Source organism: Neltuma alba, unplaced genomic scaffold (assembly GCF_004799145.2).
Source record: "Neltuma alba isolate B1F8T4 unplaced genomic scaffold, ASM479914v2 tig00011468_pilon, whole genome shotgun sequence".
Taxonomy (NCBI): domain Eukaryota; kingdom Viridiplantae; phylum Streptophyta; class Magnoliopsida; order Fabales; family Fabaceae; genus Neltuma; species Neltuma alba.
Genome location: NW_021636138.1, coordinates 97,316 through 114,014, shown reverse-complemented (window position 1 = coordinate 114,014; position 16,699 = coordinate 97,316). Strand labels below are relative to the sequence as shown.

The window sequence follows — 16,699 nt, the reverse complement described above, 5'->3', positions numbered from 1 at the left end:
CGAAAAATGGAATATGTTCCCCAAAGATAAATTTTGTTCGATAGACATTTATTGGGTTTAGATACTTATATGATTGGATAACTTAAATAACCCTTCTTGAATAGCCTTTTATTTAATAATGCTTCAAACAATATTTTCAATGGTATTTTTTTTTCTGAACAGGAGAGGATGGCATTATAGCTATAGCGGGATTAATGCCGTTGAATAACTTCTTCTATTGGATAATTCATAACTTAATTAATTTCACCTGATGGATGGGTTTGTAGTTGTAGAGTTGGTCTGTGCTTCACATTGCCTTCCGTCAGTGCTTTTTCTCACTATGATTTAGTTCTTCCCAGTTGATCTTATTAGTACTCCCCCCTTCCCTTTTTATAAGAAATACCTACTATCTTGCCTCTATTTATAAAAAACATATGTGAGCATCATTCATCTCTCTCTATCACATATTCTCTCTTCCATAATTTTCTTTATTTTAATAAATTTTTTAATCCTCCCTCTTATACTCTCTCACTCACACACAAATAAGGGTATTATTAAAAAAAAAAATTAAATTTTTTACACATTTGTTGTATTTAATCAATTTTAATGACTAACTTTTTAATGTACATGATTTGGTCATATATTTCTAAAAGAAAATGACAAAAAAAGAAGTTGAAAATTTTGCAAATACCAAATCTAATTTAGAATTTAATAATTTTTAACTTCTCTTTTTGTCACTCCCTATTTCTTATCAAAAAAAGACGAAGAGAGTATATTTGGTCAAAGTAAGGGGGAAATCCTAGTATATATGGCACTTATTACAACCATTCTTATGATGATGGGACGTGAGAAATGATGTAAAGATTAGACATGGGAAAGTTTTATCAAATTGTTATAAGATCATAGTGAATGTTGGACTTCAAAAATATAACAATGCTTAAACTGAGATAGTAAAGATAAAGATGTTAAAATGGATACATGATCATACAAAAAAAGATAATATTTAAAATGAACATATATAAATAATAGTTGAGATGTCGTTTATTAAAGAGAAAATGGTAAATTATCATTTGAGGTAATAAGAACATGTACATAGAAAATCTTTGAAGGTATTGGTAAAGAAAGTAAAGTCAAAAAGTATGGAGCCTTCTGAAAAAGAATAGATGAAGACTAAAGAAAACACTCATTAAAAGTATCTATTAGAACTTTTGATTAACAATCTATGTAAAGATTTAATTATTAAAAGAGCACAATAACATTGTAGGATCTGGTTAACTAACCCTGCGTAGTGTGGTAAAGTTTATTATTCTTGATCCAGTGACTACATTCCTCCTTGTTGAACTCTACTCTGTTTTAGCAATCTGAAATTCTGTGAGTGGAGAACACCCAGAGAGTTTGATTAATTGGTATTTGTCCCTCCATTATAGGTGTTTGATTAAATATATAATAATGGAGCTTAAGCATTACTCCCTCCGTCCCTTAGTATAAGATCATTTTAACTAACTTGCGTGGTTTAAAAAAAACAATTAAAATTAGTTAAAAGTAATTAATATGTAGCAAATACAATTTTTTCTAATATACCCTCTATATATAAATGGGTAAATGTGATAGAGTAATAGTAAGATAGATAAAAAAAAAAAGAATGTATTAAATACACTAGATTATGGGTAAAATAAGTAATAATGTATTAAATGCTCAGACAAACTCAAAGAGAATCTTATAAAGAGAGACAGACCCATTCAAAAAATTAGATATTATAATAAGAGACGGAAAGAGTATGTTCTAATATGCATAAAAATACAAGAGAAGGAATGGTCAAAGTCACTTCTATAATTATATGCTAATATTCTTTTTTTTTTTAATAACTCAAAGTATCCTCAAGTCACTTTAAACTTGAAACTAATCTCTATTGGATCAAAAGCGTCAAGGTTATAATCCTTCTAATAATTGCGCTTTCCGAAATTTGAATTTGTATTCTCCTTCTTACGAGAGTAGAACTGCTTACCATGTCAACTAATAGCTTGTTAGTATTACATGCTAATATTTTGTACTTTAACAATCTGAATAATTTAATAATGCCATAAAAATTCATTATCAAAAGAGCATATAACCAGGAACTGTAATGAACTGACATCAAATACGAACTTTATGAATTATAAAATTATCAATCACACAGTACGTAGATGGTATTAATTAACATAATCTAAGTTCTGTTCATTGCAAAGGCGAAGTTTCATATTGAAATATAAAAGGTGGATATCAGATTTTCCCTCTTCCAGATGCTGATCAATATAAAATCAAATCACCAGAGTTCATATATATTATCATCTCGCTAGCTAGCTAGCTGGGTACTAGGTTAATTAATTAGGCAAACGAAGCATATTTAAAGCATATCGATCTTGAAGCAATTAACGTGTATTCATATAAAATGACCCCAAAAATTCAACAAGGATATATTGAAACGCCATTACAGTCATCAAAGGTGTGGTACGGCCTCACTAAGTAGTCACTATTGGGGGGCAAGCAAAGTAATAAGCACTACTTTCTTCTTCATATACAAACTCGTCAAGTGGAGAATATTTAAAGGGAAGTTGACATTACATCTCTGCAATATTTAATAATGTCCCGGCCACCCTGAAATTAACCTACCCCCATCCAATCCATACTCACTTCGAAATTACTTGATTATTTATATATTCAGAGAAATATAACTCGTCTTACGTTAGAATACCACTGCCTTACCGTACAGTCTGGTCCTGAGAAACCCTTAACCAGATTAAAGATATATTTGGAAGTCACAAGGCTGAGGTTCTAGGGCAAGTACTTGCAGGCAGATCAGAATCACCTGGTTTGTTTTGGATGACCAGCAGAAGATTCAGAACAGATAGATAGTTGAGCAAAAGTATGCGTCAGTGATTAAACAAAACCTATACTTCCATTCCAGATAATCAGATGGCAGCTAGTGTTGATACTAAATAGCTAGAGAAGGAAGCGATTTAAAGACTCACTTGTGTGTTTTGCGGTGAGCGCGCGCGCGCGCGTAGTTCTATATCTATATCTCTGTGTGTGTAATCCAGAATATAAAAGATGAAATTAAAGATGATCATGATGCATGAAATGTAATATGCAGAGGCAATTAACGACTGCCAGAAAAAGAATCCTAATTGAAGTACCAAGAGACTAGAGAAGATTATCAGACAGTAGATATTTTTTTCCATTTTTTGACATTGTTTCCTTTTTCTTCTTGTACATGCAGCGAAAATAAGTGTGAAGAGGAGAGATTAATAGCACTCCAATTACTCAGGTCAGCATTGATATATAGAAACGAAAATGGATATGTAAGATTATTTAGAATCAATACTAGTTCTTCATGACGATCAGGAATGTTATATTCAAATACAGTTATATGCTAAATTTAATGGCCAAGAAATAGAAACACTATTGTTATACCACTTCCAATTCTTAATACAAGAGCTTGTTTAATTTTTATTTTGGTTCTAAATATAAAATTCTAATTCATTCTGTCTCTCATGTTTATCTTTTTTTTTTTTTCAAAACAGTCTTTGTAATAATAGTAATTATAACCAATACACTTGATTAACATGAATATTATAATAAATACAATACCTATTTATTACAAATAACTAATTTAATTAGTTTTCTTAATTTATTCAAATTAGTCAAGGCAATATAACATTAATGTTGTAAAGAGCCACTTTTTTCTTCTCTGGAAACCCAAGTGGAATACCTAACACGAGAATTGTATTTAATAATGATCATATTGTGATAACCTAGTCAAACCAATGACTTAATAATACAAAAGCGTACTAGTTGTTGTGAAAATTAGGGGAAGCTAAGGTAACTAAGGAAAACAAAGAACACGAGTGGCTATAAACACTGCTTCATGTTTGGACGACAAACCACAGTAGTCCTTCATTGAAACATGAGGTAAATAATGCATGTGCAAGCGATTGTTTTAAAAGATGAATCCTTAAAACATTCCAGAAAAGGAAATAACTGCTCAGAGATAGCTAGGTTCATGGAAATGGATAAAGAGGAAACAATGAGATGCTAATTGACAAGTACAGTAATTATAACTCCTCAAAACGCAAAATTACATCATCAAGAAGTAAATGAAGAGAGAGAGTGAGGGAAGCATTATAAACTCATACAGGGGCAGTAGTAGTAGTTGTAGTCCATGAATTTGCTGACCTTAATGCGTATCCACAAAAAAAAAACCATTCTTTCTAGTTAAAAGGACGGACGTGGACCGGAGTTTCCGGCCCAGCCGTCGACCGGCAACTGAACATTGTGCTGCTGCTGCGGCATATTAAGCGGCAAATTGAAGAAAGGTAGACCGGAAGAGGGGTCAGGATATGAGTTGTTCCCTCCGCCGCCACCGGAGCCGCCTTGACCGGAGCCAGCTGTCTGCATCTGAAGCTGCTCCTGCTCCTCGTCGTCCAACGGAAGTCTCTCGTACGCCACGTTCGTGAACGAAGAAGCGATCACGATCACCGGACCCGCCGCCCTCAGCTCTCCCACCACGCTTCCTCCGACAACTTGCCCTTGCCCTCCGCCCAAGTATATCGTGAGGCTGGTCGCACCGGGTGGCGCCGGAGGCGGTAGGAACGATCCCGACAACGACAATATCTCGAACCTCCCGTGGAGACTCACTACAGCTCCAGCACCTCCTGGTTGCCTTAGGGTCACATTCGTCACCGTGCCACTTCCGCTTAGAATACAGATCCCACGCTGCCTCCGGCGAGCGTAGTTGGCAACGCAGTCGAACACGTCGCAACCGTTACCGACTTCGAGAATATGAGCTCGGAGGGTGTTGGCACTCTCTCTGGTTATTATGACCGGTGGTTTGGGCTTGTTCTTGGAGCCCGGTGGCCTACCGCGGGGTCGACGGGCCACGATGTCGCCGGGTCCGGTGGAGGCGAGCTCCAGGCCTTGGTGGGGACCGTCGTCGCTGGAAAAGGGATCGGCCCGATGCGCATCTTCCTCGGATTCGTGTTGCTGCTGCTGCTGGGGAAAGCGCAAGTTAGGCCTGTGGAGATTTGGAACAAAGCGAGAAGCAGTGCCTAAATCCAGACCAGCCATAGGCACATCAAAGGGAGAGAGAAATAAAATTATTAAAAGAAAACAGGAAACGAAAGGGAAAATAATTTTATGATGAAGGGGATATTAAATACTATCCAAGTCGAAGGAATTTTTTTAAGAAACAGTAGTTTCGGTTTGCGGTTTGCTTGCTTTTGTATATTTTAAGGGAAGTGATGGGAAATAAAAAAGGAAAGAGAGAAGGGAAAGGGAAAGGAAGAGAGGTGGAGTGAAAGAAGAGTTATCGAAGAAAAGATTGAAGGTCTGAAATAGAGAATCTGATAAGCGATATATAAAACAAAGGAACAGAAGTGCAGGCGATGGATAGAGTTCAGAGAAGACGAGAAGGAGAAGAAAGAAGAAGATGAAGATGAAGATGAAGCTGAGAAGAGAGAGAGAGGGGATGGTGAAGGAGACAAGGGGCTAAAAACGCAGTCATGTGTTTGGGCAACCAAAAGTTTAAATATTAAAAAAGAAGACAGTAAAAAAATAATCAGTTGGGAAGATGGCTAATACGCTTTCTTATTCGAAAGGACGATGACCAAAGAATGGCTACTGGCGTTAATCACTCCTACCAGGAAGAGCGTGCTCACCACGCGATGTTTAATTCATCATTCCAAAAAACCCTACAAAAATTATTCTTTGCCCCCATGAGCCCTACATATTAAATTAATACTCCTTCATGTTCTTATTATAAATTTTAAATAACTAATTTATAAAAAATAAATAATTAGTTAAAATAATAAATATATTAGAAATATGTATACTTTTGTTCTTAAATATGTTTTTATAATAAATAAAAAATAATACTCCTCTGGTTTTTAATGTAAGATCTATTTAACTTATTTGATTATATTAAGAAAGTTAGGTAAGTTAGTTAATTATAAAAAATATAATATATATTTTTTCTAAAACACCATAATCATTTTCCTTAATATTTTCTCTCTCTCTTCTACTTGATTATGGTTGAGGAAGTATCCATAAGGGTAATTTAGAAAAAATTGATAAATATGATAAATATGTCTTATATTTAAGATCAAAATCAACTTAACAATTAGGTCCTATATTAAAGACCAGAGGAGTAAAATAGAATGTGTGAAAAAATGTGACAAGAAAAAATACGAGAAAGAAAGAGAATAAATAATTAAAAATAAAAGTAAAAAAGAATTATTGAATGTTACAAACTCAAATTAAAGCTTATAATATAAACCATGCCTCTTATCAAAATTGAAGTTTATAAATAACACCGAAAGGAGCATGCTGAAGCCATCCTCTTGAGTAAATTATAGGAGCAAATTATGCTTAGAATATGTTGCCATAGAACGGGACTTTGTAGTCCAATGATATTAATTAGGCAATATTTGGATGAAAATCAAACTATAATTTTAAAAATAATTTAACAATATACAAAGTAAATATGATAAAAGAGTTTTGTCTTAAATTACGTAAAAATATTTTTAAAAATTGCTTTAGAGTCATAGACATTAATGGTTGAGATTATAAATGAGATTAAACTTGTGACCTTTTATAGGAACACACTAAACCATAAGCCATACGGTTTTTTTTTTTAAACCAGCTAAGCCATAAGGTTATTACCAGTGAATTTGAACCCTTCATATGAGTGCTTGAATCATTAAAAAAAAAAAAACATGTTGCCAACAATGAGTTGGATTTGTAAACTGGGGAGAATTTGAAAATTCAAATAATCTTCTCAATATAATTAAGAATTAATAAATATAGTTTTAATTCATTTTATTATATTATTTTTATTGACATTTTATATTTTTTTAATGTAAACGATATAAGTTGCGTATATATGTAGAGTGTAAAAATAAATATATAATCAACTGCTTATATTACTAATATTATTAAAATACCGACAGGATTTTACTTACGGGAAGTAAACATCATAAGCTAAAAGACATTGGTTATAAATCTTTACCGCTCTAGTCCTATTTATAAAATAAAGATAGAAGATTTTTTTATTTTATTTATAAGTTACTTTAATAAATTTTTAATATGAATGTATTATTTTATCCTAAATAGTTATTTTAAAAAAAGTGCATATATTAAATAGGATAAGTTAAAAAAGTTGTTATATTTCAGTGGAGAGTTGATGTAATTTAAGGTTTTTATTAATCTATGTAAAATATATTGGAAGTGCCTTATTTGACAAGAGGAGTATACTGTAAAAGTAAATGAAATATGAAATAAATTTATAGAAATGAAAAGCATAATTTTCTAATACAAATGTAGAATTTCATTAAAAAATTTATAAAAAAGAAGAATTTCGTTAAAAAAAACGGTGTATTAATTAAAAAGAAAAGAATTTCATTAAAAAAAATTACTGAAACAAACATATCACCAAACTCTGACATCATACTTCGAGAGAAACTTTCGCTTAATCGCTTTAATGCTGACATAGCTCTCTAGTCTTAACCATACCATACCATTAAAATTGGCATTTCATTCCCTTTTTTATGAAAAATAATTTAATTAGACAAATATTAATCATACACGTTACTTATTGATAATTATTTTCAAAATTATCCAATAATATGTCACGCTTCCATGATATATTGATCCTCCTATCCTATTTATAAGTCACTTTTAATATGTTTTATACAAACTCAAGAAAAACCTTAAATTTCATTAACTCTCCAACTTTCTAATTTTATCCCTATTTAATATATACTATATTTCATGTAAATAAAGTTAACACAATAATAAATAAATGATAAAATTATACATCTATACAAAAAAAAAAATTTTAGTGCCCTATAAATAGGACTAAAAAATATCTTTTTTCTCTATCTAATAAATAGGACAAGAGGAGTAGTTAATTACCACTAAATGCCATAGTGTGTGTGTGTGTGTCTTAAGGGGCAACAGTTTGAGTGGGAAAAATTGAATGAAATTTGAATCCTACTATCGCACTTATTTTGAATGATAAAATACAAAAAAAATTAATTTTTTGCTAATCAAATTAATTCTTGAGCCAAAGCAATGCGTATCCTCTAAAAAATTGATTTACTTAAGTACCGCTCTTGTCCATGATATAAGACATTAGTTAAAAGAAAATTATGATCCAAAATATAAGACGTTATTAGGATAATTTGTGTAATTTTTTTAATTTTGCCCGATTAAATATAGGAGAAAGATGAGAGATAATCAAAGTGTAGCACTAAAGGTAACTTTATCATTTTTCAGAGGTAAAAATAGAAAAAATTTATTATTTTAGGACAAATTTAATGATTAAACTTTTAACTAATTAATACACTGAAGAATCAAACAACCTGAACTTTTAACACGTCCCAACAAAATTGTCATGAATATATTTCAGTTTGGTGCTATTAAAGTAGCAGAAATAGGCTTTAATTACCAGATTTTATGTTCCACCGCAAAGGCGACAATTTTTCTTAAAGATTTCTGTTTATTGATATTGACTCTCAATAATGAGATTTGAGCATAAAGTATGTGCGTTTAGAAATATATAGCACCTAACCAAAAAGAGATGCATATAAATATGTGTGTGTGTGTGTGTGACAGAATTCCTAGCTTCGATATGATAACAAAACTCTCTATAAGATTATATTTTGCAAATTTGTTAGTTAAATTCTGATGAATTAATCAATTTAATGATGGATCTTACATTGTATACTCGAAAATTTGGAGAACACATCTTAGTTTCAGGGCTTAGAATTTGGTGAAAGAGAGTAATTAAGATTATAATCATGCAATGAGCTGTTAACTTCAAATGGTTTTTTTTTTGGCGAAAAAATTGTTCAACTAAATTTCAGTCAATTTCTGCTATTAAGTCCTATCAAGTACTATATAATTCAATAATTCCAAAACAAAAACCTAGTTTGGACAATTAGTAATATGGATTCCTGCCTAATAGAATATTCACTGTCACTTGTTGCTCTCAGGTTAGTGAGAAATTAACGTGGATACCTTTTATGCAATCGACTGGTCACCTCAATGTTTGAATTTTCAAAAAGAGGCTAATCAGCTGCCTTGCCAACAATATTCATGTCATTTCACTTTTTTCTTAATTTGATTATTACTCCCCATGTTCTTAATATAAGAACTAATTTAATATTCAGTTTAATTCTAAATATAAAACTTAAATTCACTTTGTATTTTATATTTATCTACCCATTCCCAAAGTAGTTCTTATAATAGCGGTTGCGTATGTTAAAGATTTTCATGCAAGGTTAATTCTCATGCACATTATTAGCAAGGGTATTTTAGGAAAGATAACATCTTATTTATTACAAATAACTAACTTAACTAATTTTCTTAACCCCTACGAATTAATCAACTAGCTCTTATATTAAAGACTGAATGTAGTATATATTTCATCATGTTTTATAATTTTGGCATTCACATACACCGATTTATGCTAATTTGACTAACTGGTTCTTAGTTTTGGGCAAACCACATTGCAATATCAACAAATAAAAATATCTTAATTGCCATTAATTTAAGATCTCGAGATGTAAATTTTTTTTTCATAACTTAGGCATCTATTTTTACTCTTTACAAATATTTTAAATTCAAAACCATAATTACGCTTAAAACAAGACTTAAAGGGGGGCGCTTTGTATGGTGGTGTTCTTTGAGTTACAACGACACTAATTTTATAGAGTGTCTTTTTAGTTATTAATCCTAATAGTGCTTGTTACATTAACAATAAAAACAAAACTTTAATATGTTGATAAGACATTCTTAAAATTTGACATTAAATGTAATTTTTTAACATAGCAATGACTGATAAAAAAAAAATCATCACTGGGGACTAACAATATTAAGATTAGAACATTGATTTGGACCATAATATGAAAATATTGGTGTGTGAATTTGTGGATGGCATTTAAACTGCACTAGTAGTTAAATATATTCATGAATTTATTATTGAATGATAATTTATAGAGCAGTTTTTACTGTCTTAAGGTCAAGACCTTGATTTTGCTCTTCCAAAAAATAAAAATCAAGACCTTAATATCCAGCCGTACGTTTTCTTTAAAAAATAAATAAATTTGAGGGTAGGTTTATATGCGCGATATATATTAGTTAAATTATGTCAACAGATTCAAAACAGTTAGAGCAAATATTTAAAGCAAAAGAGACACATCAAATTTAGTTTAACTAAATCTCGATAAAGTTAGCCTAATTTATTTGAAACTAATATTAAAAAGTTAACATGTTAAAAAGGTTAACATGATTTTGAGTCAATGATTTGATCCCTTATTTTTATTTTAAAAAGGTTATAAACAACTATTATCATTACTGTATTGGATCATGTTCTTCTACAATTATTAATATAATTATATTATATATGTCATTAAGACCTGGATGGCATATAGTTTATGCAGTAACGAGAAAAAATTATATAATAAATCTGAAAGATATGCTAGTTTATTGAATACTATACATCTGGATAAATTAAATTTATTATTACGCGTATGGGTAACCAGGACATCTTTGTACAGATATTGGAATTTTTTTATATAAAAACAATATGTCTTTATATAATTAACTAAACTCAATTTATGGAAACCATATAATTTGATCAAAATATTTAATTGGCACGCTGCCATAATAGGCAGCTGCATCGAAGGTTGGTATTCTTAAACAGCATAAGTCTATGAGGTCGTATAGAAATAATAAATGAGCAAGCTAAGGTTGGACAATTTTGTCGGACGAAAAAAAAAAAAAAACTAATGATTCGGTTGTTTCTATTTTTAGTGTATCATATCGAAGCGGGAGTTTTGTAACTAAAGATAGTAACATTTTTCAAGATTAAAGAATACATTATTTTATAATATAATATAATCAAATATATAATATAATCCCATTTATTAAAGATTAATTTATCCTTCTTGGGGGGTAATTAAGAACACCTGGGTGATTGCACATGTCCTTGTTAAGTATTTCCTCTTTTAAAGTCTAATAAACTAATTAGAAGGAAGGAATGATCATCCTCCTTTTTGCTCTCCTTGAGTTCTAAAATGAATCAATATTACGGACTCTCCTGTAAAGAGAATAAAGATGCATTATATACATTTATATATATAATCCATATATTTAATTAAGTGAAAAATTATGAAACAAGTGACCTACCATAATACTACTTTATGTTATTTATGATATGTTATTAATGTTCTTTTTTTTAATGATATTTAAGAGGGGGCCTAATGAGTAATGACAATGACAAGGAAAACAGAGTGGTGTACTAATAAATTAAATTAAAATACGGGATAAAGACTCTCCCTGCGCCTTTATTTTATTCTTCCAAAGACATGCAAGTGGATGAGTAAAATTTAATATATTTTGAAATTGAACATTAAAACAAACCTAAATAAATTGTGATTAAGAACCATTACTATATTTAGAATAACTGAAATATCGTGTTTTGTTTGTGGGTGAAATATCTTCTGCTTTTTTAAATCTTGTGCCGCCTTTGATCCTTACTATACTATGAAGACTTCCTAGCTTTACAGATGATAAGAAATTAAGTTAAAGTGGATGATATCCTTAAATTTGTCCAAAATTTTAATAAGTTTTTAACGTGCTTAGAGTTTATTAAATGCTCTTGTTGGGGATCCCACTTCCCATGTATCAAGACGAAGAAGAATTAAAACAATAAAAAGACTTGGACTTTTAAAAGTATATATAGGGAAATTAAAAGTGAGAGAAAAATAAGAGAAAATACTGTAAAAAACTTCTAAATATAATAAAATTTTTACTATTGTTGAGCTTTCCTAATATTAAGGTAAAAAAAATAGTGCTCCCCCATTCCTTAGTATAGTGTGTAGGTATCAATTTTAGAAACTACACAAATAAAAACACATCACAACGTATATAATATGTGAAAGTTTAGTTTTTTTATTTTTTATTCTTATCTTTAATCAAGTGTCCATGGTAAAGAGTGGACATTTACGCGATAAGTATTTTTTATAATAAGTATTAATTATACCTAGAAATTTGTCTAGCATTTACTCTCACATATCCATATATAGGACATTTTCTATAAACTATTGTTAGTCTTAAATGCATGATGTAACATCCTAAATTTTTATGTCTAGAATTTAATTAAATTTATAAATAAGTATCTTTTAGCAAAAAGTTACTAGAGGTTAAAATATAGGCAAATTTAATTAATCACCACTCTATGCACGTGAATGTGTGTAATATTATAGAAATAAATAACATAACATTGATATAGAAGTCCCACATTGACTAAATACTAAAATGAGAGAGTTTTAAGAGCATATATATAGGAGGTAGTAGGTAGAGTTAAGAGTAAGCAAATAATTTTTGTATATATTTGAGGTAGTCTTAGAAAAGTGCTAGTTTTGAGTTTGTGAACCATTAGATTAGCCTGAAATTTGGTTAGGACATCCAACTTGTCAATTTTAACGGTTAGATCATCCATCGGATCTTTGAGTTATAAGTTATTGTGTATGTTTTTAACTTATTTTCTCAGATTTGGTAGATAGAATTCTAAATAGTAAATTAGTGTTTTTAAATTCGTTCTCCAGTAATTACCATTAGATCAATCCAAAATTTCAAGAGTAGACTAGTGACATATAAGACATTAACTTCAATAGTTGGATCAATAATTAGACTTTTGTGGTGAGAATAAATTAACTCAAATTAAACATGTTTGTCTAAGTTCTTCGAACATAGAATATAAGCTATAAAATAGGGGTTTTCTATCTAGATTACAAAGCTGATGATTCTAATGATATAACCTAATAATTAAAGGATAATATAAGTTAAAAGAACTTAGGGTTTGAATCTAAGTCATTATATATATTCTTACTACAAACTTTTAAAAAAGCCTTTTGAGCTAAAATTCTAAGCAATGATGAATGTGTTAGAGAGGGAGTTAAAGGCTAGAACTTAATGAGTAACTTACTCTAACACTATAAGGATAATGTTTTAATTCTATTTATAGATATAAACCCTATCATGGCCTATTTGAGTACAACCCCCACTTGTATTTGATGTTAGCCAGGAGACCAGGTAACTGAATTTTTATCTGTTGCATGTTGGTGAGTGGTTTTTATAATTAAATTCTTTTATATGAAGTTTTTATTTGCAAAAACTGTCTTGTAGGATACTGTTTTGTGGGAAACTGAAAAAAGTGAGTTTGGAAATAATTGATCTTTGAAATATGCTACGTGAGTTAAAGTTTTAATAAGTTATGTTCCCGTGTATGTGTATATCTGTTTGAATATTTTGAATCACTTGTATTTGGTATGGGTTGTGGATGAGATGATCGAAGTTATTGAGATTTATATACTTGCCATGTGATATTGACCTCCACATGAAACTATATGATTGGCCACTATTATTATTCTACTAGTTTTTCAAGAGACTACGACATCCCACTAGTTCTTCAATAGGGGACCCATGGTCCACGAAGTGTTCTGTGGTATTTGGCTGGTCCATATCACTTGTGTGGTGAACTTATGAGAGTAGCTAGTCAAATAGAAAAAATTTAGCCATGGGTCTAGTCGGTGGAAATAAGGAGGATATAATAGTGGATTTGGGTTCATAGATTGTATATGACATAAAATCTTTATTAATATTTATGTCTTTTGAATAAATAAAAAGTATGTTATCTCTTATGAAATTATCAACTGCATGAGAATGACAAAAATATTTGACTTATATGGGCGTTGTGAGTTTAACTATTAAATAAATGTCTATTGACTGTTATCAACTCTGTATATCTCACCTAACACCTCGCTAGCCCATGCTAATGTGTGTGCTAGGTGCGAATTTAGCTACTAAGATGTTGTCTTACCCCGTTGTTTAACATTTTCCAAGTGAAGCTTTAAAGAAGAGATGTCAGGAAGGCTCAGGAGGAGTAAAGCTGTACTCACGACTTGTAACACCTCATTGACCTATGAGTTATGTTGTTTCCTGTATATTGTTATCATAGGACAATTTGTGTTTGAATGATTCATCCATTATCATGTTTTTGTGTCCTTTTATTTGTTCTGTTGTGGTATGGATGCTAATAGTTGGCCAAAGGTCTAGGATCATAGATCTGTTTATTATGAATTTATTAGTCTTACTATTTTGATTTATGAGCTATATAATACATTGCTTTACAATCATATTAGATGAGATTGATCCTTTCTAACTTGATCTGCTTTTGAATGAGTTAATGAAAGTTCTTTTATCCATAATAGGGTGTATAATTAGGTGTTGTTCTTTTCTATCACAGATAACATTATTATATAGTAAGTTAGTTTATATGACTGTAATAGATTTGAGTTTGCTGTTAGCATGGTTTGGTTATTAAAAAAAATATTTCTTGAAGTTACTCTGAAAAAGTTAAATTTATCAGTTTATTTAAGAATGTTGTTTCACATGACATTTCGAATTTTTAAGAAACATGCTTTCGTTTTTAACCCTATATGTTTTAATATGGGTTGAGTAATTTATGTAAAATAAAAAGAAGTAACTGGCAAAGGATTAGAGAAGGGAGAGAGGAGAAGGAAAGAGATTAGAAGAAATAAGAACAGAAAAGAGAAAACCCAAAAAAAAAGATAATTGTAATATTATTCAATAATTAAGTATAATCTATAAAACCCTAGATCTATTTATACTAAATAACAATAAAAATAATGATAACTACTCCTAATAATGAAAATAATAAAATAATGATAAATCTAATCTAAATAAATTCTAAAATATTCATAAATCCTAATAAATCTAATCGGCCTCATCTTGATTAGGAGGACAGCATAAATTCGAATCCTACCAAGAGTACTTGTTAGGAGAGGTGAAAAGCCTTTAACCCTTATCAAATCATAAAAAATCCTAATAAATCTAAATATCCTAGGATCATAATTATCCCATATCATAACTATTTCTTATCCCATATTCCATCAGTGATCATGCATGAAAAATTGTTGGTGTGCAACTCATGTGCAAGGATAAAACTGAAAAAATAAATCAATTTCTTTTTAAATTAAAAAAAAGAATTTATTTAATATGCATGATATATGTTGAAAATATCTTACACAGTGAACAGGATGGAGTATATTTAGGAAAAGAAACAAAAAATTGAAAACTGTATTAAGGTACAAAAGGAGTAGCGAGCTATGCAGATTAAAAAGTAGCTTATAGAGAAGTGAAATTGGATAAAAGCTAAATTGGATAAGCTGAATTGTGTTTGAATTAGAGTTCAGAAAAGCTAGATTGCAAAAGTGAGATTGGTAAAAGATTGTTTGGATTATGATTGAGTAAAAGTAAGTTTGGTTGTAAAATGACCAAAATAGATATGAGTTTTAATAAATAATGAAACATAATTAAAAAAATAATTTCACATAATATAATGAAATTAAAATAATTTAATATGAAGAAGTCATAAAAAAATATTTTAAATATAAAGTGAAACATAAAAAAATAAAAGTATATTTTTAGGAGCATATTTAAAAATAAAAATATATTTCTAACTTATTCATTACTTTCAACTAATTTTAACTGATTTTTTATTATCTACAAATTAGTTATTTGAGGCTTATAATAAGAACCAAAAGAGGTAATAAATTTCTTAACTTTTTCTCTCTCCATATTTCAAAAGCTATAAGCCATAAGCTATAAGTCATAAGCTGTTAATTTTAGCTTATAGCTTATTGTAGCTTTTCAGACAAAAGCCCGATTGCAGAAAAGCTAATCCAAACAGACTCAATTGTGTCAATCGAGCTTATAGAGCTTATAAGCTATTTATAAGCTCAAAATAAGTGATGTCAAACAGGCACTAAAGAGGTTCTTATGACGGACCAAACAAATAAATATTTTTAGAAAAAGCAACAGAAAGAGAAATATGTGAAGGGCGCGTGGAAATATGTGGCTAAAAATGGTCGTGCTTCTGTGGGTGTTTAATAGAGGACTTAATTAGGGGAGCGCTTGAGGTGGGGAATAGATTATGGGATATTAGTAATTTATTAATTTTGAACTTTGTGGGTATTACTGGTTGACACTGATTAACCATGGTTTATGAATTGGGTTAACAAGGCAGCTATACCAATTAGAATTAGAGATTCTTAGTATAAAAGATAAATAATTAATTTACAAATATTAAAAAAATCAAAGAAATTAGTTATTTGTAATAAATATATATTAATTTTCTAAAATATTTTTCTAATAATATATATTATAACTGCCCCTTAATATAATAAAGAGGAATATTTTTAAAAAAAATTATAAATTTAAGAGAAAATAAATTATATTTTTATGTTTGGAATTAAAACAAACATCTTATTCTGACAATAAAAACCTTTTGTTTAGCTCTTACGTTGAAAACGAAAATTAGTAATAATAGTGAATAATTAAGGGGGAGAAGCTAAATCTTTTTAAAATAAATTAAATATATAAGTCCTGTAAATGAAAATTCTAATGAGAGCTATCATTTTTTAATAATTAAAAAAATAAATTATTTGATAATATTAAGGTTAATTTTTTTATTTATAAAATAGTTTTATTTTTGTTAAAAAATACAGTACATATATCGTCATTATTTTAAATTCTTAATTGTAGAAAAGGTTGGGAAATGGATTTCAAATTTTAGAGAAAGGAGGAAGCAATGGGC

General features: G+C 29.7%; 1 protein-coding gene across 1 annotated transcript; it reads right to left on the bottom strand.

Moving 5' to 3' along the window:
- Nucleotides 1-3,953: 3,953 nt before the first annotated feature.
- Nucleotides 3,954-5,508, bottom strand: LOC114713790 (AT-hook motif nuclear-localized protein 23-like). The gene has a single exon (XM_028898461.1). It carries the CDS (start codon nucleotides 5,080-5,082, stop codon nucleotides 4,231-4,233), a length of 852 nt encoding a protein of 283 aa, XP_028754294.1. The 5' UTR covers nucleotides 5,083-5,508; the 3' UTR covers nucleotides 3,954-4,230.
- Between the last annotated feature and the right edge of the window lie 11,191 nt (nucleotides 5,509-16,699).